The sequence below is a fragment of the Pseudochaenichthys georgianus genome, chromosome 12 (assembly GCF_902827115.2).
Source record: "Pseudochaenichthys georgianus chromosome 12, fPseGeo1.2, whole genome shotgun sequence".
Lineage (NCBI taxonomy): Eukaryota > Metazoa > Chordata > Actinopteri > Perciformes > Channichthyidae > Pseudochaenichthys > Pseudochaenichthys georgianus.
Window position 1 is genome coordinate 18,098,541 of NC_047514.1, and position 13,899 is coordinate 18,112,439.

At 41.1% G+C, this 13,899-nt stretch overlaps 1 protein-coding gene across 1 annotated transcript; it reads left to right on the forward strand.

Moving 5' to 3' along the window:
• Positions 1–543: 543 nt before the first annotated feature.
• LOC117456445 (synaptic vesicle 2-related protein-like) lies at positions 544–8,223 on the forward strand. Its single transcript, XM_034096334.2, has 16 exons — positions 544–686; positions 866–999; positions 1,650–1,735; positions 1,826–1,924; positions 2,357–2,428; positions 2,515–2,639; positions 2,726–2,789; positions 2,890–3,015; positions 3,089–3,217; positions 3,336–3,409; positions 4,547–4,623; positions 4,698–4,802; positions 5,889–6,000; positions 6,100–6,181; positions 6,276–6,365; positions 7,711–8,223. Exons 1-16 carry the CDS (start codon positions 625–627, stop codon positions 7,909–7,911), a joined length of 1,638 nt encoding a protein of 545 aa, XP_033952225.1. The 5' UTR covers positions 544–624; the 3' UTR covers positions 7,912–8,223.
• Positions 8,224–13,899: the final 5,676 nt, after the last annotated feature.

A 13,899-nucleotide genomic window follows, 5' to 3' on the forward strand; every position in this document is an offset into this window, starting at 1 on the left:
TTTTTTGTGAAACTGCTCAATGAACTACAACTCCCATCTCGCACCACACACCAAGACGGCCGTCACGTTGGCACATTTCACTTCTTTCTTTCAGAATGAGGCGGAAAGTTTTAAAAGACGTGAAAATCACTACAAGTCTGGGCATGTTGAGAGCTGTACATACACAAAAGGGGAGTTAGTCGGTTCCGTAAGAGCCAGCATGCGGGAACGGGATTCTGGGATTTGTAGCCTTTCTTGTTGCATATTTTTCATAGTCTTATATTTCAACAGTTTTACGACAAACTGTGACTTATTTTATATGGAAATAATATTTTAAGATTGACAAACATCATATGTGTAATTCATGGCACAATTCAAACGGGATCGAAAGATAAGTTTTCTTTCTCCATTGACTTCAAAACATAATTTAGATGGGCGTGACTTCGCCTCTCTAAACAGGTATTCTGATTCTGATTCACTTCTGCACAACAGTTCAATGTTATTTCCTGGTCTGACCACGCCCCTTTCTTTACCTAAGGTATGTTCTGGGATAAGGTGTCTCAGTGCAAACTGACTGGAGCAGCAGGTTTGATCAGTGCTCAACTGTGTGATTGAAGTCACAGCTCTTTAACACTTAAACCTGAAATGGACCTGTGGAGCAGAAAAGACAATGTTACCGACAAGCGGAGGACCAATCATGAAGGGAGGTAAATCCTCCACATAACTTTACTTCTGCATTTCTTCATGTTTGTAATGCTAACAGGTAGCATGGAACCTGTTGTTGTGTTTACATATCAAAGTGTTGCCACATAGAAATAAACTGTGATGCAATAGGAAATGTTGTGACTAAGGCCTGAATGTCTAATTTTGGTGTACTGAGATTTAGGAGTGGGGTAAATCTGGTGGGTCAAAGCGATGAGGACCAGGGCATAGATAATGGGATCTGCACTATAGCCTCGGCAGGAGTGGACTCAGAGGGAAGACAGTCTGCAACCGTGTGTGGATTGGATCAACATGAGGGTTTGTAGATCACTCTTAATTGTCATGTTTGTACACATGAAGGATACAAGCTCTTCTGAATTGACTAAGGTAAAAGTAGCTATGCCATACTGAAACACCACAATGTATCTGCATTCGAAAGGTTGCTAAAAGTGAATGTATTCATCATGCAACAGAATGGCCACTGTCAGGGTTTCATCATTACATTGTTTCCATCATTTTTGTTGATGCATTATGTTGTGAGCAGTGCTTTAATGTTGTAGTTGGTCAGCATAAAGATCATTTAATTTCTTTGTATTATTTTTGTTAGTTTCATCTAAAAACATGTTGTCATATTTAATCAATTATTATAATGCTTTGCTTGTAGAAGTATTAGTAGTGATAGCTGTAAAAAAAATGTGCATAGAAAGTCTACTATTTCCCTTATACAATGTACAAAGAAGCATTAAGAATACATTATTTTAAAAGACAAAATACCTCAATGATGTGCTTTTTCTTTTTACACAAGGCATGATTAAGTGTAGTCGGCTTCATCTTTGAAATCATTTTTTTTATTTCATACTTACCCATCATTTTATCTCATTATGTTGTGCTTGTAAGATTATTGAGCCATTCTGTCAACATTTATTCACAGTAAACCTGCAGTCACTGTCTTCTTTTCCCTTTCACAGAAACCTTCACAGTGGACGAAGCTCTGGAGGCGATCGGCTTTGGAAAGTTCCAGTGGAAGATGTCTGTCGTCACAGGACTTTCATGGGTAAGAATGCTTAAACGTGCAGAAAGGATTTCCCTCTGAATTCCAGAAAATAGATGTGTCTCATGCAGCGCTGGGCCTCTCTGAGAGCAGGTTGCAGACGCCATGGAGATGATGATCCTGAGTATCTTGGCCCCCCAGCTGCATTGTGAGTGGAAGCTGCCCGGCTACCAAGTGGCTCTCATAACATCGGTAAAGTCCATTTCACATATTTTTAAAAACATTGTATTAGACCTGTCACAATAACTACCTTTGTTGGACTGTTGACTATCCAGAAATAATTGTGATTAACAATATTATTGATTAGATTTATAATAATCAGATATTGGAATTGAAATGTGGAAACATTCAAAAATATCCTGAAAAATAACAGACATAAATACTATTAAAACACACCACCAAAACGATGAATACAAATGTACTCTCATCTTCTGCTGTTAAAAAAAATGCATATAATGCGATGCCCAAGTTTTATAATGGTTGGGGAAACCCAGCATAAAAACTGAGCTAATGTCCATAAATCCTAGAATAAGGCGATAAGCTAATTGTGGCAAGGTTGCATGTTATTTCCACAACTTTTACATTTTAGAATATGTAAAGATGTTCACTCTTTTTTTTTCTTAGGTAGTGTTTGCAGGAATGGGTATCGGGTCACCTTTATGGGGGAATGTGTCCGATACGTACGGCAGGAAAACAGTAAGTCTACTTTATGAGATTTTCATTTATGAATTATTGTTTTTAATGTATGATTAGATTTTAAACGTGTGTGTTTTTTGTCTCAGGGTCTGACGATGTCTATCTGCTGGGCTCTGACCTACGGCGTGTTGAGTTCCTTGGCTCCTGTGTACGGCTGGCTCCTGTTTCTGCGGGGCCTTGTAGGCTTTGGCATTGGAGGAGTTCCACAGTCGTAAGTTCAACTTCTGTTTTTATGACGGACTAGCACATTTGAATAGCCTTTAAATGATTTGCAACAAACATGTGGTCTCTTTTTAGGGTGACACTATACTCTGAATTCCTTCCAGTGAAGTCCAGAGGCACCTACATCATGCTGATTGCGGTACTTTGGTGTTTTTATCGTTACTGCATGACTTGTACTTTATTCCAGTGTTGAACCTTTAAACCGACTTAATATACTGCTCATGTAATGTGTGCTTTAGGTGTTCTGGGCGATTGGCTCTGTGTTCGAGGTCCTCCTGGCTCTGTTGATAATGCCCACTCTGGGCTGGAGGTGGCTGCTCTTTTTTTCCAGTTTACCGATGGCAGTGTTTCTATGCCTCTGCCATGTAAGTATTTTGGTAATTCCAATAAAAGACAGCTGATTTTCAGGTTCTTGACTGAGCTTTCTGTGATGCACAGTGGCTTCCTGAAAGTGCTCGCTTTCATCTCCTGACGGGAAAAACAGGGAAGGCCATGGACACTTTAGCACGCATTGCCAAAGACAATGGCAAGCCTATGCCTAAAGGGAAGCTTGTCGGCAATCAACAGGTCAGTTAAGCCATATACTGTATGTTCCTGTCTTATTCAGAGAGAGCAGATGAGTATCCAAAACAATGCTTGATTACAAAGACTAAGAAATACACTTTCTGTTTTTGTCATTTCACAGAATGAGCGTGGAAGGATTAATGATCTCTTCACTCCTCAGTATCGGAAGACAACTCTGCTTCTTTGGTTTATATGGTTTGTGTCTAATTCCCTCTATTCTTTAACTTTTCTTCATCTGGAATTTCAGTCAGAGGTAGTTATTTAGTCAAGTCTGGATTACCGACCCAGTTAAGTTGAAAAAACCTTGCGGTTCACTTTGTTGTATTGTGGTTATTAGTCTGGGAGTAAAGACTTGAATGCAACATTAACTGAATGAGGCTCCTGTGTCAAAATATAGTGTCCAAATGTTTTATTTTGGTTGTTATTCTGCTTACATATTCCTGAATAAAACTGTGCTTACTCAAATTACCTCAAATGAATTTAACACGGTGCACACCTTTGCCCAGGTAGTATTACAAAAGTAGTGGATGGTTCCTAGCGGACCAGGTAACATAATGCTGAGATTTGTCTGACTACTGCAACTCCCTCCTGGCTGGTCTACCTGCATGTGCCATCCGACCTCTGCAGCTCATCCAGAATGCAGCGGCTCGTCTGGTCTTCAACCTTCCAAAATTTTCCCACACCACGCCGCTCCTCCGCTCCCTCCACTGGCTTCCGGTAACTGCTAGAATCCACTTCAAGACACTGGTACTTGCGTACCATGCTGCGAATGGATCTGGCCCTTCCTACATCCAGGACATGGTTAAACCGTACACCCCAGCACGTGCACTACGCTCTGCATCAACCAAACGACTCGCTGCACCCTCGCTGCGAGGGGGACCCAAGTTCCCATCAGCAAAAACACGTGGGTTTGCTATCCTGGCTCCAAAATGGTGGAATGAGCTCCCCATTGAAATCAGGACCGCAGAAAGCTTACACACCTTCCGGCGCAGACTGAAAACTCATCTCTTTCGACTCCACTTCGAGCGATAGAATGACTAACAAAGAACTGCTAACAGAGCACTTATATACTAATAAAGGACTGGCTTATCTATAGCCAGTTGAGCAGCACTTGAAACGATTGGTTCTTTGAAACCTGATGTTCTTATATGATTCTGTTTTCCTCAAGGTTGTGTCTTCCTGGTCGAATGTACTTATTGTAAGTCGCTTTGGATAAAAGCGTCAGCTAAATGCAATGTAATGTAATGTAATTTGTCTTGTATAGTAGTTGGAACAAAAGGCTACATTTAACACTACACAACTTAGAACTCTGTGTTGTTATTTTATCCAAAGGTTTGCAAATGCCTTCTCCTACTACGGGATAGTACTCTTGACTACTGAGCTATTCCAAGCTGGACCGTTATGTACAGGTAGGAGCAACTCATTGTCATTTTGTTTCTTAAATTGGAACAAACAACAAAAACAACCGTCCTTTTCTTTATAGCAATTCAAGGGGCCAAGATTGAAGCAAGCTGTAGTCTGGAATGCAAATATTTGACATCAAGTGACTACAAAGACATTTTATGGACCACCTTGGCTGAATTCCCAGGTAAAACGCTCCTCTTAAGCTGTTTTCAGAGCTGTAACTTGAAACGTTTTGGTAAAGACTTCCATGGTCTGCTGCCACAAACAGTGTTGGGATGATATACAGGTTCCTCCATATTTTAGTATCCATCCATAACGAAATCTTTCACAACATGGATATACTTTTTGCTTAAATTCAAGAACCAATAGATTTTATTTATACAATACCCCACTGAGGAGCCATAATGACAAATGTAAAGTAGATGTAAAAACATATTAATGCCAAGGAATATGTTTCAAATAAAGCTCACTTTGCATTTGTATTTACATACCTTTTATTGAATAGTGTTCTAAACGTATTTATTTTTGTTGATTTCTAAGCTCTCGTTTATTTCCGTCGCAGGTCAGCTGGTGTTGTTTAAGGCAGTCGCTTATAAAAATCTATTAGAAAGCTGTAATTCAGAACGCTGCTGCTCGAGTCCTCACTGACACTAAGAAAGTGGATCACATCACTCCTGTTCTGAAGTCTTTACACTGGCTTCCTGTGTGTCAAAGAATAGATTTCAAAATACTGCTGCTGGTTTATAAAGCACTGAATGGTTTAGGCCCAAAATACATTTCTGACCTCCTGCTAAATGATGAACCATCCAGATCTCTCAGGTCTTCAGGGACTGGTCAGCTTTCTGTCCCCAGAGTCAGAACTAAACATGGAGAAGCAGCGTTCAGTTATTATGCTCCAAATATCTGGAACAAACTCCCAGAAACCTGCAGGTCCGCTGCAACTCTGACTACTTTTAAATCCAGACTGAAGACTTTTATTTTTGTCGCTGCTTTTAATTGAACTATTCACATCTTAAACTGCACTGTAACTTTATCCATGTATTTTTTCTTTTAATGTTTATTTTATTGTCTTTTCTTTTTAATGACTGATTTTAAATGCCATTTTCTTAATGTCTTTCATTTTTTGTAAAGCACTTTGAATTGCCTTGTGTTGAAAAGTGCTATATAAATAAACTTGCCTTGCTTAGGGTGCATAATTGTAGTTTTTGCGTACTGTGTTTGTACAACTCTTTACTGCCACATCAGGTTTTGTTTTTGTTGTTTCTTTCAGGTATTTTACTTATCGTCTTTGCAATTGACCGTATTGGCAGAAAGAAGAGCCTGGCTCTGTGTTTCTTCATGTTTTCTTTGTGCATACTGCCCTTATTTGCTTGTATCGGGAGGTGAGTTTGTGTTATTTTGTCACATTAGCATAACAGCGAAATATCAAATCATCATGACTGACCTCTTAACTCTTTGTGTCTGTCTTTCTGTCCATGCAGGCTATCTGTTACTATCTGCATATTTATTGCCAGAGCCTTCATCTCTGCAGGATTTCAAGTTGCTTTTGTTTACACACCAGAGGTAGGTTTACAAACCATTTTACCACGCTAACAGCAATGATTTGTTTTTAGATTACTTGAACTGGTCTGGCCGTAATACTCTCTCTTCACATTAGGTGTACCCGACAGAAACGAGAGCCTTAGCAATGGGGACTTCCAGTGCGGTAAGCAGGGTGGGGGCCCTGATTACCCCCTTTGTGGCACAGGTATGCAAAATGACAAGAATAATAATAATTTCAATCAACTTTAACTGTTTTCTTTTTTTTTAAAAAAGATTTACAAAATGATACATAGACATTCAAATAAAGAAAAACTGAAAAATATAAAAAATAAGGATAAGGTCAATGCAGCCAAGAAATACAAGTCACTTGAGACAATGAATAATGAGAAAATAAAATAATAAAAACAAAACAAACTCTAATGCGGCTTTCACACCAGCGCTTTTCAGTTTCTAGCTCCGAGCGGGAGCTTTTCTGGTTCAGCTCCGGTTTCCCTTTTCAGCTCCCGCTCTGTGCACACCGCCCACTGGCGCCCCAGAGCTGCCCTTGCTGCGTCATGACGTCACCGTTTACATCGCTGATTTGCCCCCCAACGGCAGCCATTACGGCAGCTCACAACAACAACAACTGCGTCGGGTCGATGATCGTGTTGCTTTTAATCACACGAAGCCAGAATAAATTGAATAACGACTTCTCCAACCTTATACTTTGCTCCAGAGTGCCGTGGTTCATTGTTTATTAATGTGTTTCTGCAGCATTTACCGACCGCTGCAGTATTGGCTGCTCTTACACGGGAGTTTATTCTCCCGTTAGCTCCCGGTTAGCTCACACTGCAGCGGCCGCTCTAAAGTATTCACTGTCCGACTCACACAAGCAGCTGATGCATCTCCCCAGTTCCCCTTAGCCTAAGTGAATGTGTGTCAGTCTGAATTGACACTGTTTGGTATCACAACGCTGTTATGAAAGTTTCTCTGGTATAAAACGGGTGATGTTAGCATAGCAACCGAAGCTAAACTGACTACTTGCATCCGATAGCTGCAATAATACAAAACAACACGTCTGCCTCTCTCCACAATGATCGATAACAGTGAACGGATGGTCAAAGTAAGGCACAAATAAACAGAACCACACGAAGCCTGGTTAGTGTTGCCTGACTTTATAAAGTGTGTTTATAGGCACTACTGCTTGTAGGCAGGCATAACAGTCGACCCATGGGAGGTGGGTTTAGTTTCCTGCACGCCTCGACGTAAGAGAGACGTAAGCGACGTCACCTCTTAGCTCCAAAGCTCTTGCCTCTGGACCGACAATTTTTTGGAGCTGGAAATGAAGCGGATTCCGGAGCTAAGAGCCGGCGCAGCTCCGGTGTGAACTGGAAAACCCGGCGCTTTTCAGGCTCTAGCTCCGAGCCGGAGCTGAAAAGGCGCTGGTGTGAAAGGGGCATAAGTGACCATCTCTGCTCGCACTTTAGAAATAAACTAGTTCCAGCAACACTCAAGTTTGGCTCCTTCAGGCTGTTTGTTTCTCCACCTCACATTTTGTGTTTTGGTTTCAGGTGATGCTCAGACAATCAGTGAGTGCGACCTTGTCGTTTTACTTGATCTTCTGTCTGCTGGGTGGCGTTGCATCCTTGCTCCTGCCCATCGAGACGTTGGGTCGGGGTCTGCAGGAGTCCTGTCTTGATCAGGAGGCAGAACAACAGACAGCCACTACCAAACAAACAAATAAAACAGCACACTCCTCTAACCAGAGGTAGAACATCCGGAAAGAATTACATTGTTTCCACTACAAGCTGCTGCAGATGCCACAGTTGCCTGAGAGTTTAATCCTGTATGTGATTATGGGTAAACAACATGCAAACAAGAGGGGGACAATCTCATTATGACCACAGTCATTGAGGGTCGGCCCACTCCCCATGTCTAATGAGAGTGGAGGCACACTTGTGCTTGGACTGGTTTGTTAAGCTCCACCTGCATTAAGGCCTTGAGAAGCAACAGAGGGACATGATGAACGTCGACGAAGCTCTGTTTAGAGCAGCACATTCTAAGCCTTGCCCACATTTTCAATAAATAATATCGTATTCATATAAAAAGCCACGGGGCCTTTTTCTTATTAAAGTTGTTTTACATGATTTATGTGAAACTCCGTTGTAATTTGCATAATAAAATATTATTTGTTTTGTTATTATGGCTTTACGTTTAAAGGTGGGGTAGGTAAGTTTGAGAAACCGGATCGAGATCGCAAGAATTTGAAAATACACAACCGGAGAAAATCTGCCACTTCCTTATAGAGCCCCTCCTCCAACACACACGAACGCGCACATGACCAATGAGGGCACGAGATAAGTTTGTGCCCCGATGGAAGGCTGACAGGCAGGTAGGCCCAGAGCCATATAATAGAAGAGTTACGACAACGGAAGTCCAAAAACGGTTATCGTCACGTGGTTCATGTAGACGAGGATCGTTCCCCGGAAGTTCATGGCGGGCAATGTGAATGCATTGATAACAGGAGATAGAACTACGATTTTTGGTAATCATTAGTGAATAAAGGTTTTGATTTGCAATATTTATACAACAAATCGATATGTGTATGTATTTACATCAATATGTTTTAAAAAATAAAATAGAATGAGCTAATATTAAGTAATAATATTAGGATTAGTGTGAACAACTAGTTTACATGTTAGGCTAACAGTGCCTTGGTTAAAGAGCCTGTTGCTGTTTATTTATAGCTTTGAATTCTTTCAAACCAATATTATCTTCTTAAACTTGTATGGTAGTCAGGAGCATCACTTTCTAATGTTTATTGATACATTTAGAGGGAGGGGATCTAAAGTAATGCTTTAAAATTCAGATTAGATTCATTTCTACCATTTTCTTAAATTCATGGTAGTTTCAGTAATCCCCTGGTAATTGAGGACACAAGTTATCTAAATGACTAATGTCATCTTTATGGCTTTCAGAAAGGACAGGAGACCTACAGGTGACTAGCAGCAGCAGCAGCAGCAGCAGCAGCAGCAGCAGCAGCAGCATGATGATGATGATGATGTTAAATGTGTTGTTTTAGGAACATCCATTGCAAATACATGGAGTTCAATACACATTGAATAGCATATTTGCACAGTTTGTCTGTGCCTTTTCCTCCTGGTTTGCTGTGCTGCCTCCTAGTCGCCACCATGGTTTGCTGTGCTGCCTGGGGATGCTCAAATCGCTCAGAGAAAGGAGTACGAATGTACGGCTTCCCCACTGACACAGAGCGGAGGAAAAAATGTCTGGCTCAAGTCAGCAGGAGCAATTTCACGACCAACAGCAAAACAATATGTGAGGTAATTATATACAAACACTGCATTTGCACTTTTTCACCAAACGAAAACCACACCATTGGGAAAGCTTAATGTTTTGTTTAATACAAAAAAACAGGGAAAGGCTTGAAAAACACAGAGTTGAGACTCAGGGTGCAGGGTGAGGGTCTCAGTGCAGGTATTCAGGCTCCATTGAATCCCCCTCTGGTTCTTGTGCTGAAAGAGGGAGTAACAGACAGGAGAAAGGGTTATACACACAGCACACCTATTGGATGGGAAATTGCCTAGGGGAGATAAGGTGTGGTCTTTGTTCCCAACTGAAGTTATGGAACTTTATTATTTGTGAGTTTAACAAAGTATGACAAATCAGTAACAGATGTGATATGAATTTCTATAAAGTTGTCTCACATTCTTGGTCATATTTTATATACAGTATGTAATGAGTATAACATGTCCAGTAAGTATAAATGTTTCCTAATACTGTGTATTCAACCACTATGGAATATGTATGTGGGCAGACAAAACTGAGTTGTTCTGTGTGTGAAGTAACCTCAAGTCACTCCGCAGGCACATTTTGATGCAGACCAGTTTGTCAAGACAAAAAAGGGCAAGACTAGGCTGAGAACAGAGGCTATACTCACCATCTTCGTGCATCGCCCTGTGGTCAAAAAGAGAAGGGCCCCTGCACCACGATTCACCCCGGGACCTGTATCTACAAAGCCCATAGCTCATGATCACATAGCTCTAGGAGCCAATTAACTGTGGGTATAAAGGTAGGAACCTATGTGTGTTGGGGAGAGGTTCCGCCGGAAGGCCCATACAGTTTTTGAACACACACACAAGGAGCACACACGGAACACACACACAAGGAGCACACACACGGAGAACACACACGGAGAACACACACACAAACACGGGATTACAAGCAAAGCAAAGGTATTGTGTAAACAGTAATATCGTGTGGTGAATATGGAAAGAAGCAAGTAAATGGAAACCAGTCAAATGGAAATAAATGGTCCGTTTCAAACTGGAAACTTTGTTTCTGACCTTTATTCGGCAGAAAACTTGTGTGCGTCAATTACACACACCAAGCGGATCCTCAGAGGCTTAAAGCGTTGGCTTAGCCCCTACAACAGCTATAGTGTGAAAGGTGACACAGGTATAATAAGTATGAACTCTTAGTAACAAAAGTAATATTTCTTATTTTTAAGTGGTATAATATTTTAAATGTTCGAAAATGTACAGTGCCATGTCTTCTACTTACATTAGTCTCAAAGATTGAGGGAAGAAGGGAAGGGATCACTGCCCTCCACCTGCCAGCACCCAGCCAGAGGCAGTAGGGCCTGGCTCATTTCGTGGCATATGCAGGCAGTGGCAAGTCCTTCCGGCATATGCCACAGAGGCCGCTACTCTGTGGTAGCTGTGGCAAGTACTTCCGGCATATGCCACAGGTGCCACAACTTGCCGAGGCATCTGCCGCTGCTCAACGGGAGTTGCCACAAGATGCCAGAGTAAGAGAACGTTTACGGTAGCTGCCACTCACCTTCCGTGGCAAATGCTGCTATTTAAACCCGTATTTATCGTGTAAAATGTCTCTGTTTTGGCATGACTTTATCGAACTGATCTGTACACAGGACTGATGATCTGTACACAGGGTTGGGTTGTAACGGAATACATGTAACAGCGTTACGTAATCAGAATACAAATACCAAGTAGCCTAACTGTATTCAGCTCGCGTTACATTTGAAAAACAACTAATCCGAATACAGTTACTTTCGTAAACCTGAATTGAATACATTTTGGAATACTTATTGCAATTATTGGTGGAAAAGTTTCCTCACAAAATGTATCCTAATATTCATTACCGGCAGAACTGTGTGCACACATGGATGTATAATAAGAGCAGGGTTGGGTTGTAACGGAATACATGTAACGGCGTTACGTAATCAGAATACAAAAATCAAGTAACTGTATTCAGCTCGCGTTACATTTGAAAAACGAGTAATCTGATGACAGTTACTTTCGTAAACCTGAAGTGAATACATTTTGGATTACTTATTGGAATTATTGGTGGAAAGATTTGCTCTCAACATTTAATATTCAAGTAGTTACAGCCGAATCATCACAGCCCACAAAACCTATTACCGCCGCAGATGGACCAAAAAAGCGTTTGAAAAAAAATCGCGGGTCCGCTCAATTGAACAATAACAACGAAACATGGAGGAACAAAAGTCTGGGTTTAAATCGCGTGTGTGTGTGTATATCTAGGTGTGTGTGGTTAAAACACATCAGCCTGCGGTCGCTCTTTAGCCTTACTAATGATTATTTCTGAAGGTATACACAGTGAAGGCGGTGCGTGAAAGGCGGTGCGTGAAAGGCGGTGCGTGAAAGGCACTGCGCGGCGCACTCGTCTTCTCAGAGGCTGAGTTAACCCTCCCGCTGCCTCCTGGTGCTGCAGAGATTTCATGAAGTGAAGGAGGTTTTCCTTCTATAAAACAGCTGCGAGCAGCAGATACTGAGAGTCACGGACATTAATTCATAGATCAAGGCAGACTGGTGCACACACTCTCCTGTTTTGCCGATCCGGTGCTTAAACAAATATAGCTCTACACCCCTGGCCGAAATGTCCTTAAAATGAATTAAGTCCGAGTTAGACATTTTAATTCATGTCCTGCCAACACTACTGCGGTCAAGCCAGCCTCCACTTGGGAAAACACAGTCAAGCCAGCCCGCACGTGATATTGGGGTGCGCGAATATTAGAAGCATTACGGTAAAATCCCAGCGCTTACTCGGTCAATAACAAAAGCACCTATAAAAACAAACCAAACATATTAAATTAAGAAATATGTACTATATAATGTGATCAATAATTATTTAAAACAAACTACGTATAACTACCACGAGTAAATGTAAAATGTAAGGAGTTTCAAAATAAAAGTCCTTTGAAATCTCATATTGAAATCTCATATATGAGCTATCAGCCCTGTGTTTAGATAAGAATAAAACGAAATCTCTCCCTGATGCAAGACTCATCTCACTGCAAGGTGATAGAAGGACAGCCCATCTACTCACCCAGAAAAAATCAGGACATTCTGATGTGGAGTTTCAAAATAAAAGACCTTTGAAATCCCATATATGAGCTATCAGCCCTGTGTTTAGATAAGAATAAAACGAAATCTCTCCCTGATGCAAGACTCATCTCACTGCAGGGTGATAGAAGGACACCCCATCTACTCACCCAGAAAAAATCAGGACATTCTGATGTGGAGTTTCAAAATAAAAGACCTTTGAAATCCCATATATGAGCTATCAGCCCTGTGTTTAGATAAGAATAAAACGAAATCTCTCCCTGATGCAAGACTCATCTCACTGCAGGGTGATAGAAGGACAGTCCATCTACTCACCCAGAAAAAATCAGGACATTCTGATGTGGAGTTTCAAAATAAAAGACCTTTGAAATCCCATATATGAGCTATCAGCCCTGTGTTTAGATAAGAATAAAACGAAATCTATCCCTGATGCAAGACTCATCTCACTGCAACGTGATAGAAGGACAGCCCATCTACTCACCCAGAAAAAATCAGGACATTCTGATGTGGAGTTTCAAAATAAAAGACCTTTGAAATCCCATATATGAGCTATCAGTCCTGTGTTTAGATAAGAATAAAACGAAATCTCTCCCTGATTCAAGACTCATCTCACTGCAGGGTGATAGAAGGACACCCCATCTACTCACCCAGAAAAAATCAGGACATTCTGATGTGGAGTTTCAAAATAAAAGACCTTTGAAATCCCATATATGAGCTATCAGCCCTGTGTTTAGATAAGAATAAAACGAAATCTCTCCCTGATGCAAGACTCATCTCACTGCAGGGTGATAGAAGGACAGCCCATCTACTCACCCAGAAAAAATCAGGACATTCTGATGCGGAGTTTCAAAATAAAAGACCTTTGAAATCCCATATATGAGCTATCAGCCCTGTGTTTAGATAAGAATAAAACGAAATCTCTCCCTGATGCAAGACTCATCTCACTGCAAGGTGATAGAAGGACAGCCCATCTACTCACCCAGAAAAAATCAGGACATTCTGATGTGGAGTTTCAAAATAAAAGACCTTTGAAATCCCATATATGAGCTATCAGCCCTGTGTTTAGATAAGAATAAAACGAAATCTCTCCCTGATGCAAGACTCATCTCACTGCAGGGTGATAGAAGGACACCCCATCTACTCACCCAGAAAAAATCAGGACATTCTGATGTGGAGTTTCAAAATAAAAGACCTTTGAAATCCCATATATGAGCTATCAGCCCTGTGTTTAGATAAGAATAAAACGAAATCTCTCCCTGATGCAAGACTCATCTCACTGCAAGGTGATAGAAGGACAGCCCATCTACTCACCCAGAAAAAATCAGGACATTCTGATGTGGAGTTTCAAAATAA

What these genes read in the sequence shown, in the direction of transcription:
- LOC117456445 (XM_034096334.2), top strand. Translation starts at nt 625, where the DNA reads ATGGACCTGTGGAGCAGAAAAGACAATGTTACCGACAAGCGGAGGACC. An exon ending in AAGTGGCTCTCATAACATCG is followed by an intron (nt 1,925 to 2,356) that starts GTAAAGTCCATT and finishes TTTTTTTCTTAG; the next exon opens with GTAGTGTTTGCAGGAATGGG. An exon ending in CTGCTTCTTTGGTTTATATG is followed by an intron (nt 3,410 to 4,546) that starts GTTTGTGTCTAA and finishes TTTTATCCAAAG; the next exon opens with GTTTGCAAATGCCTTCTCCT.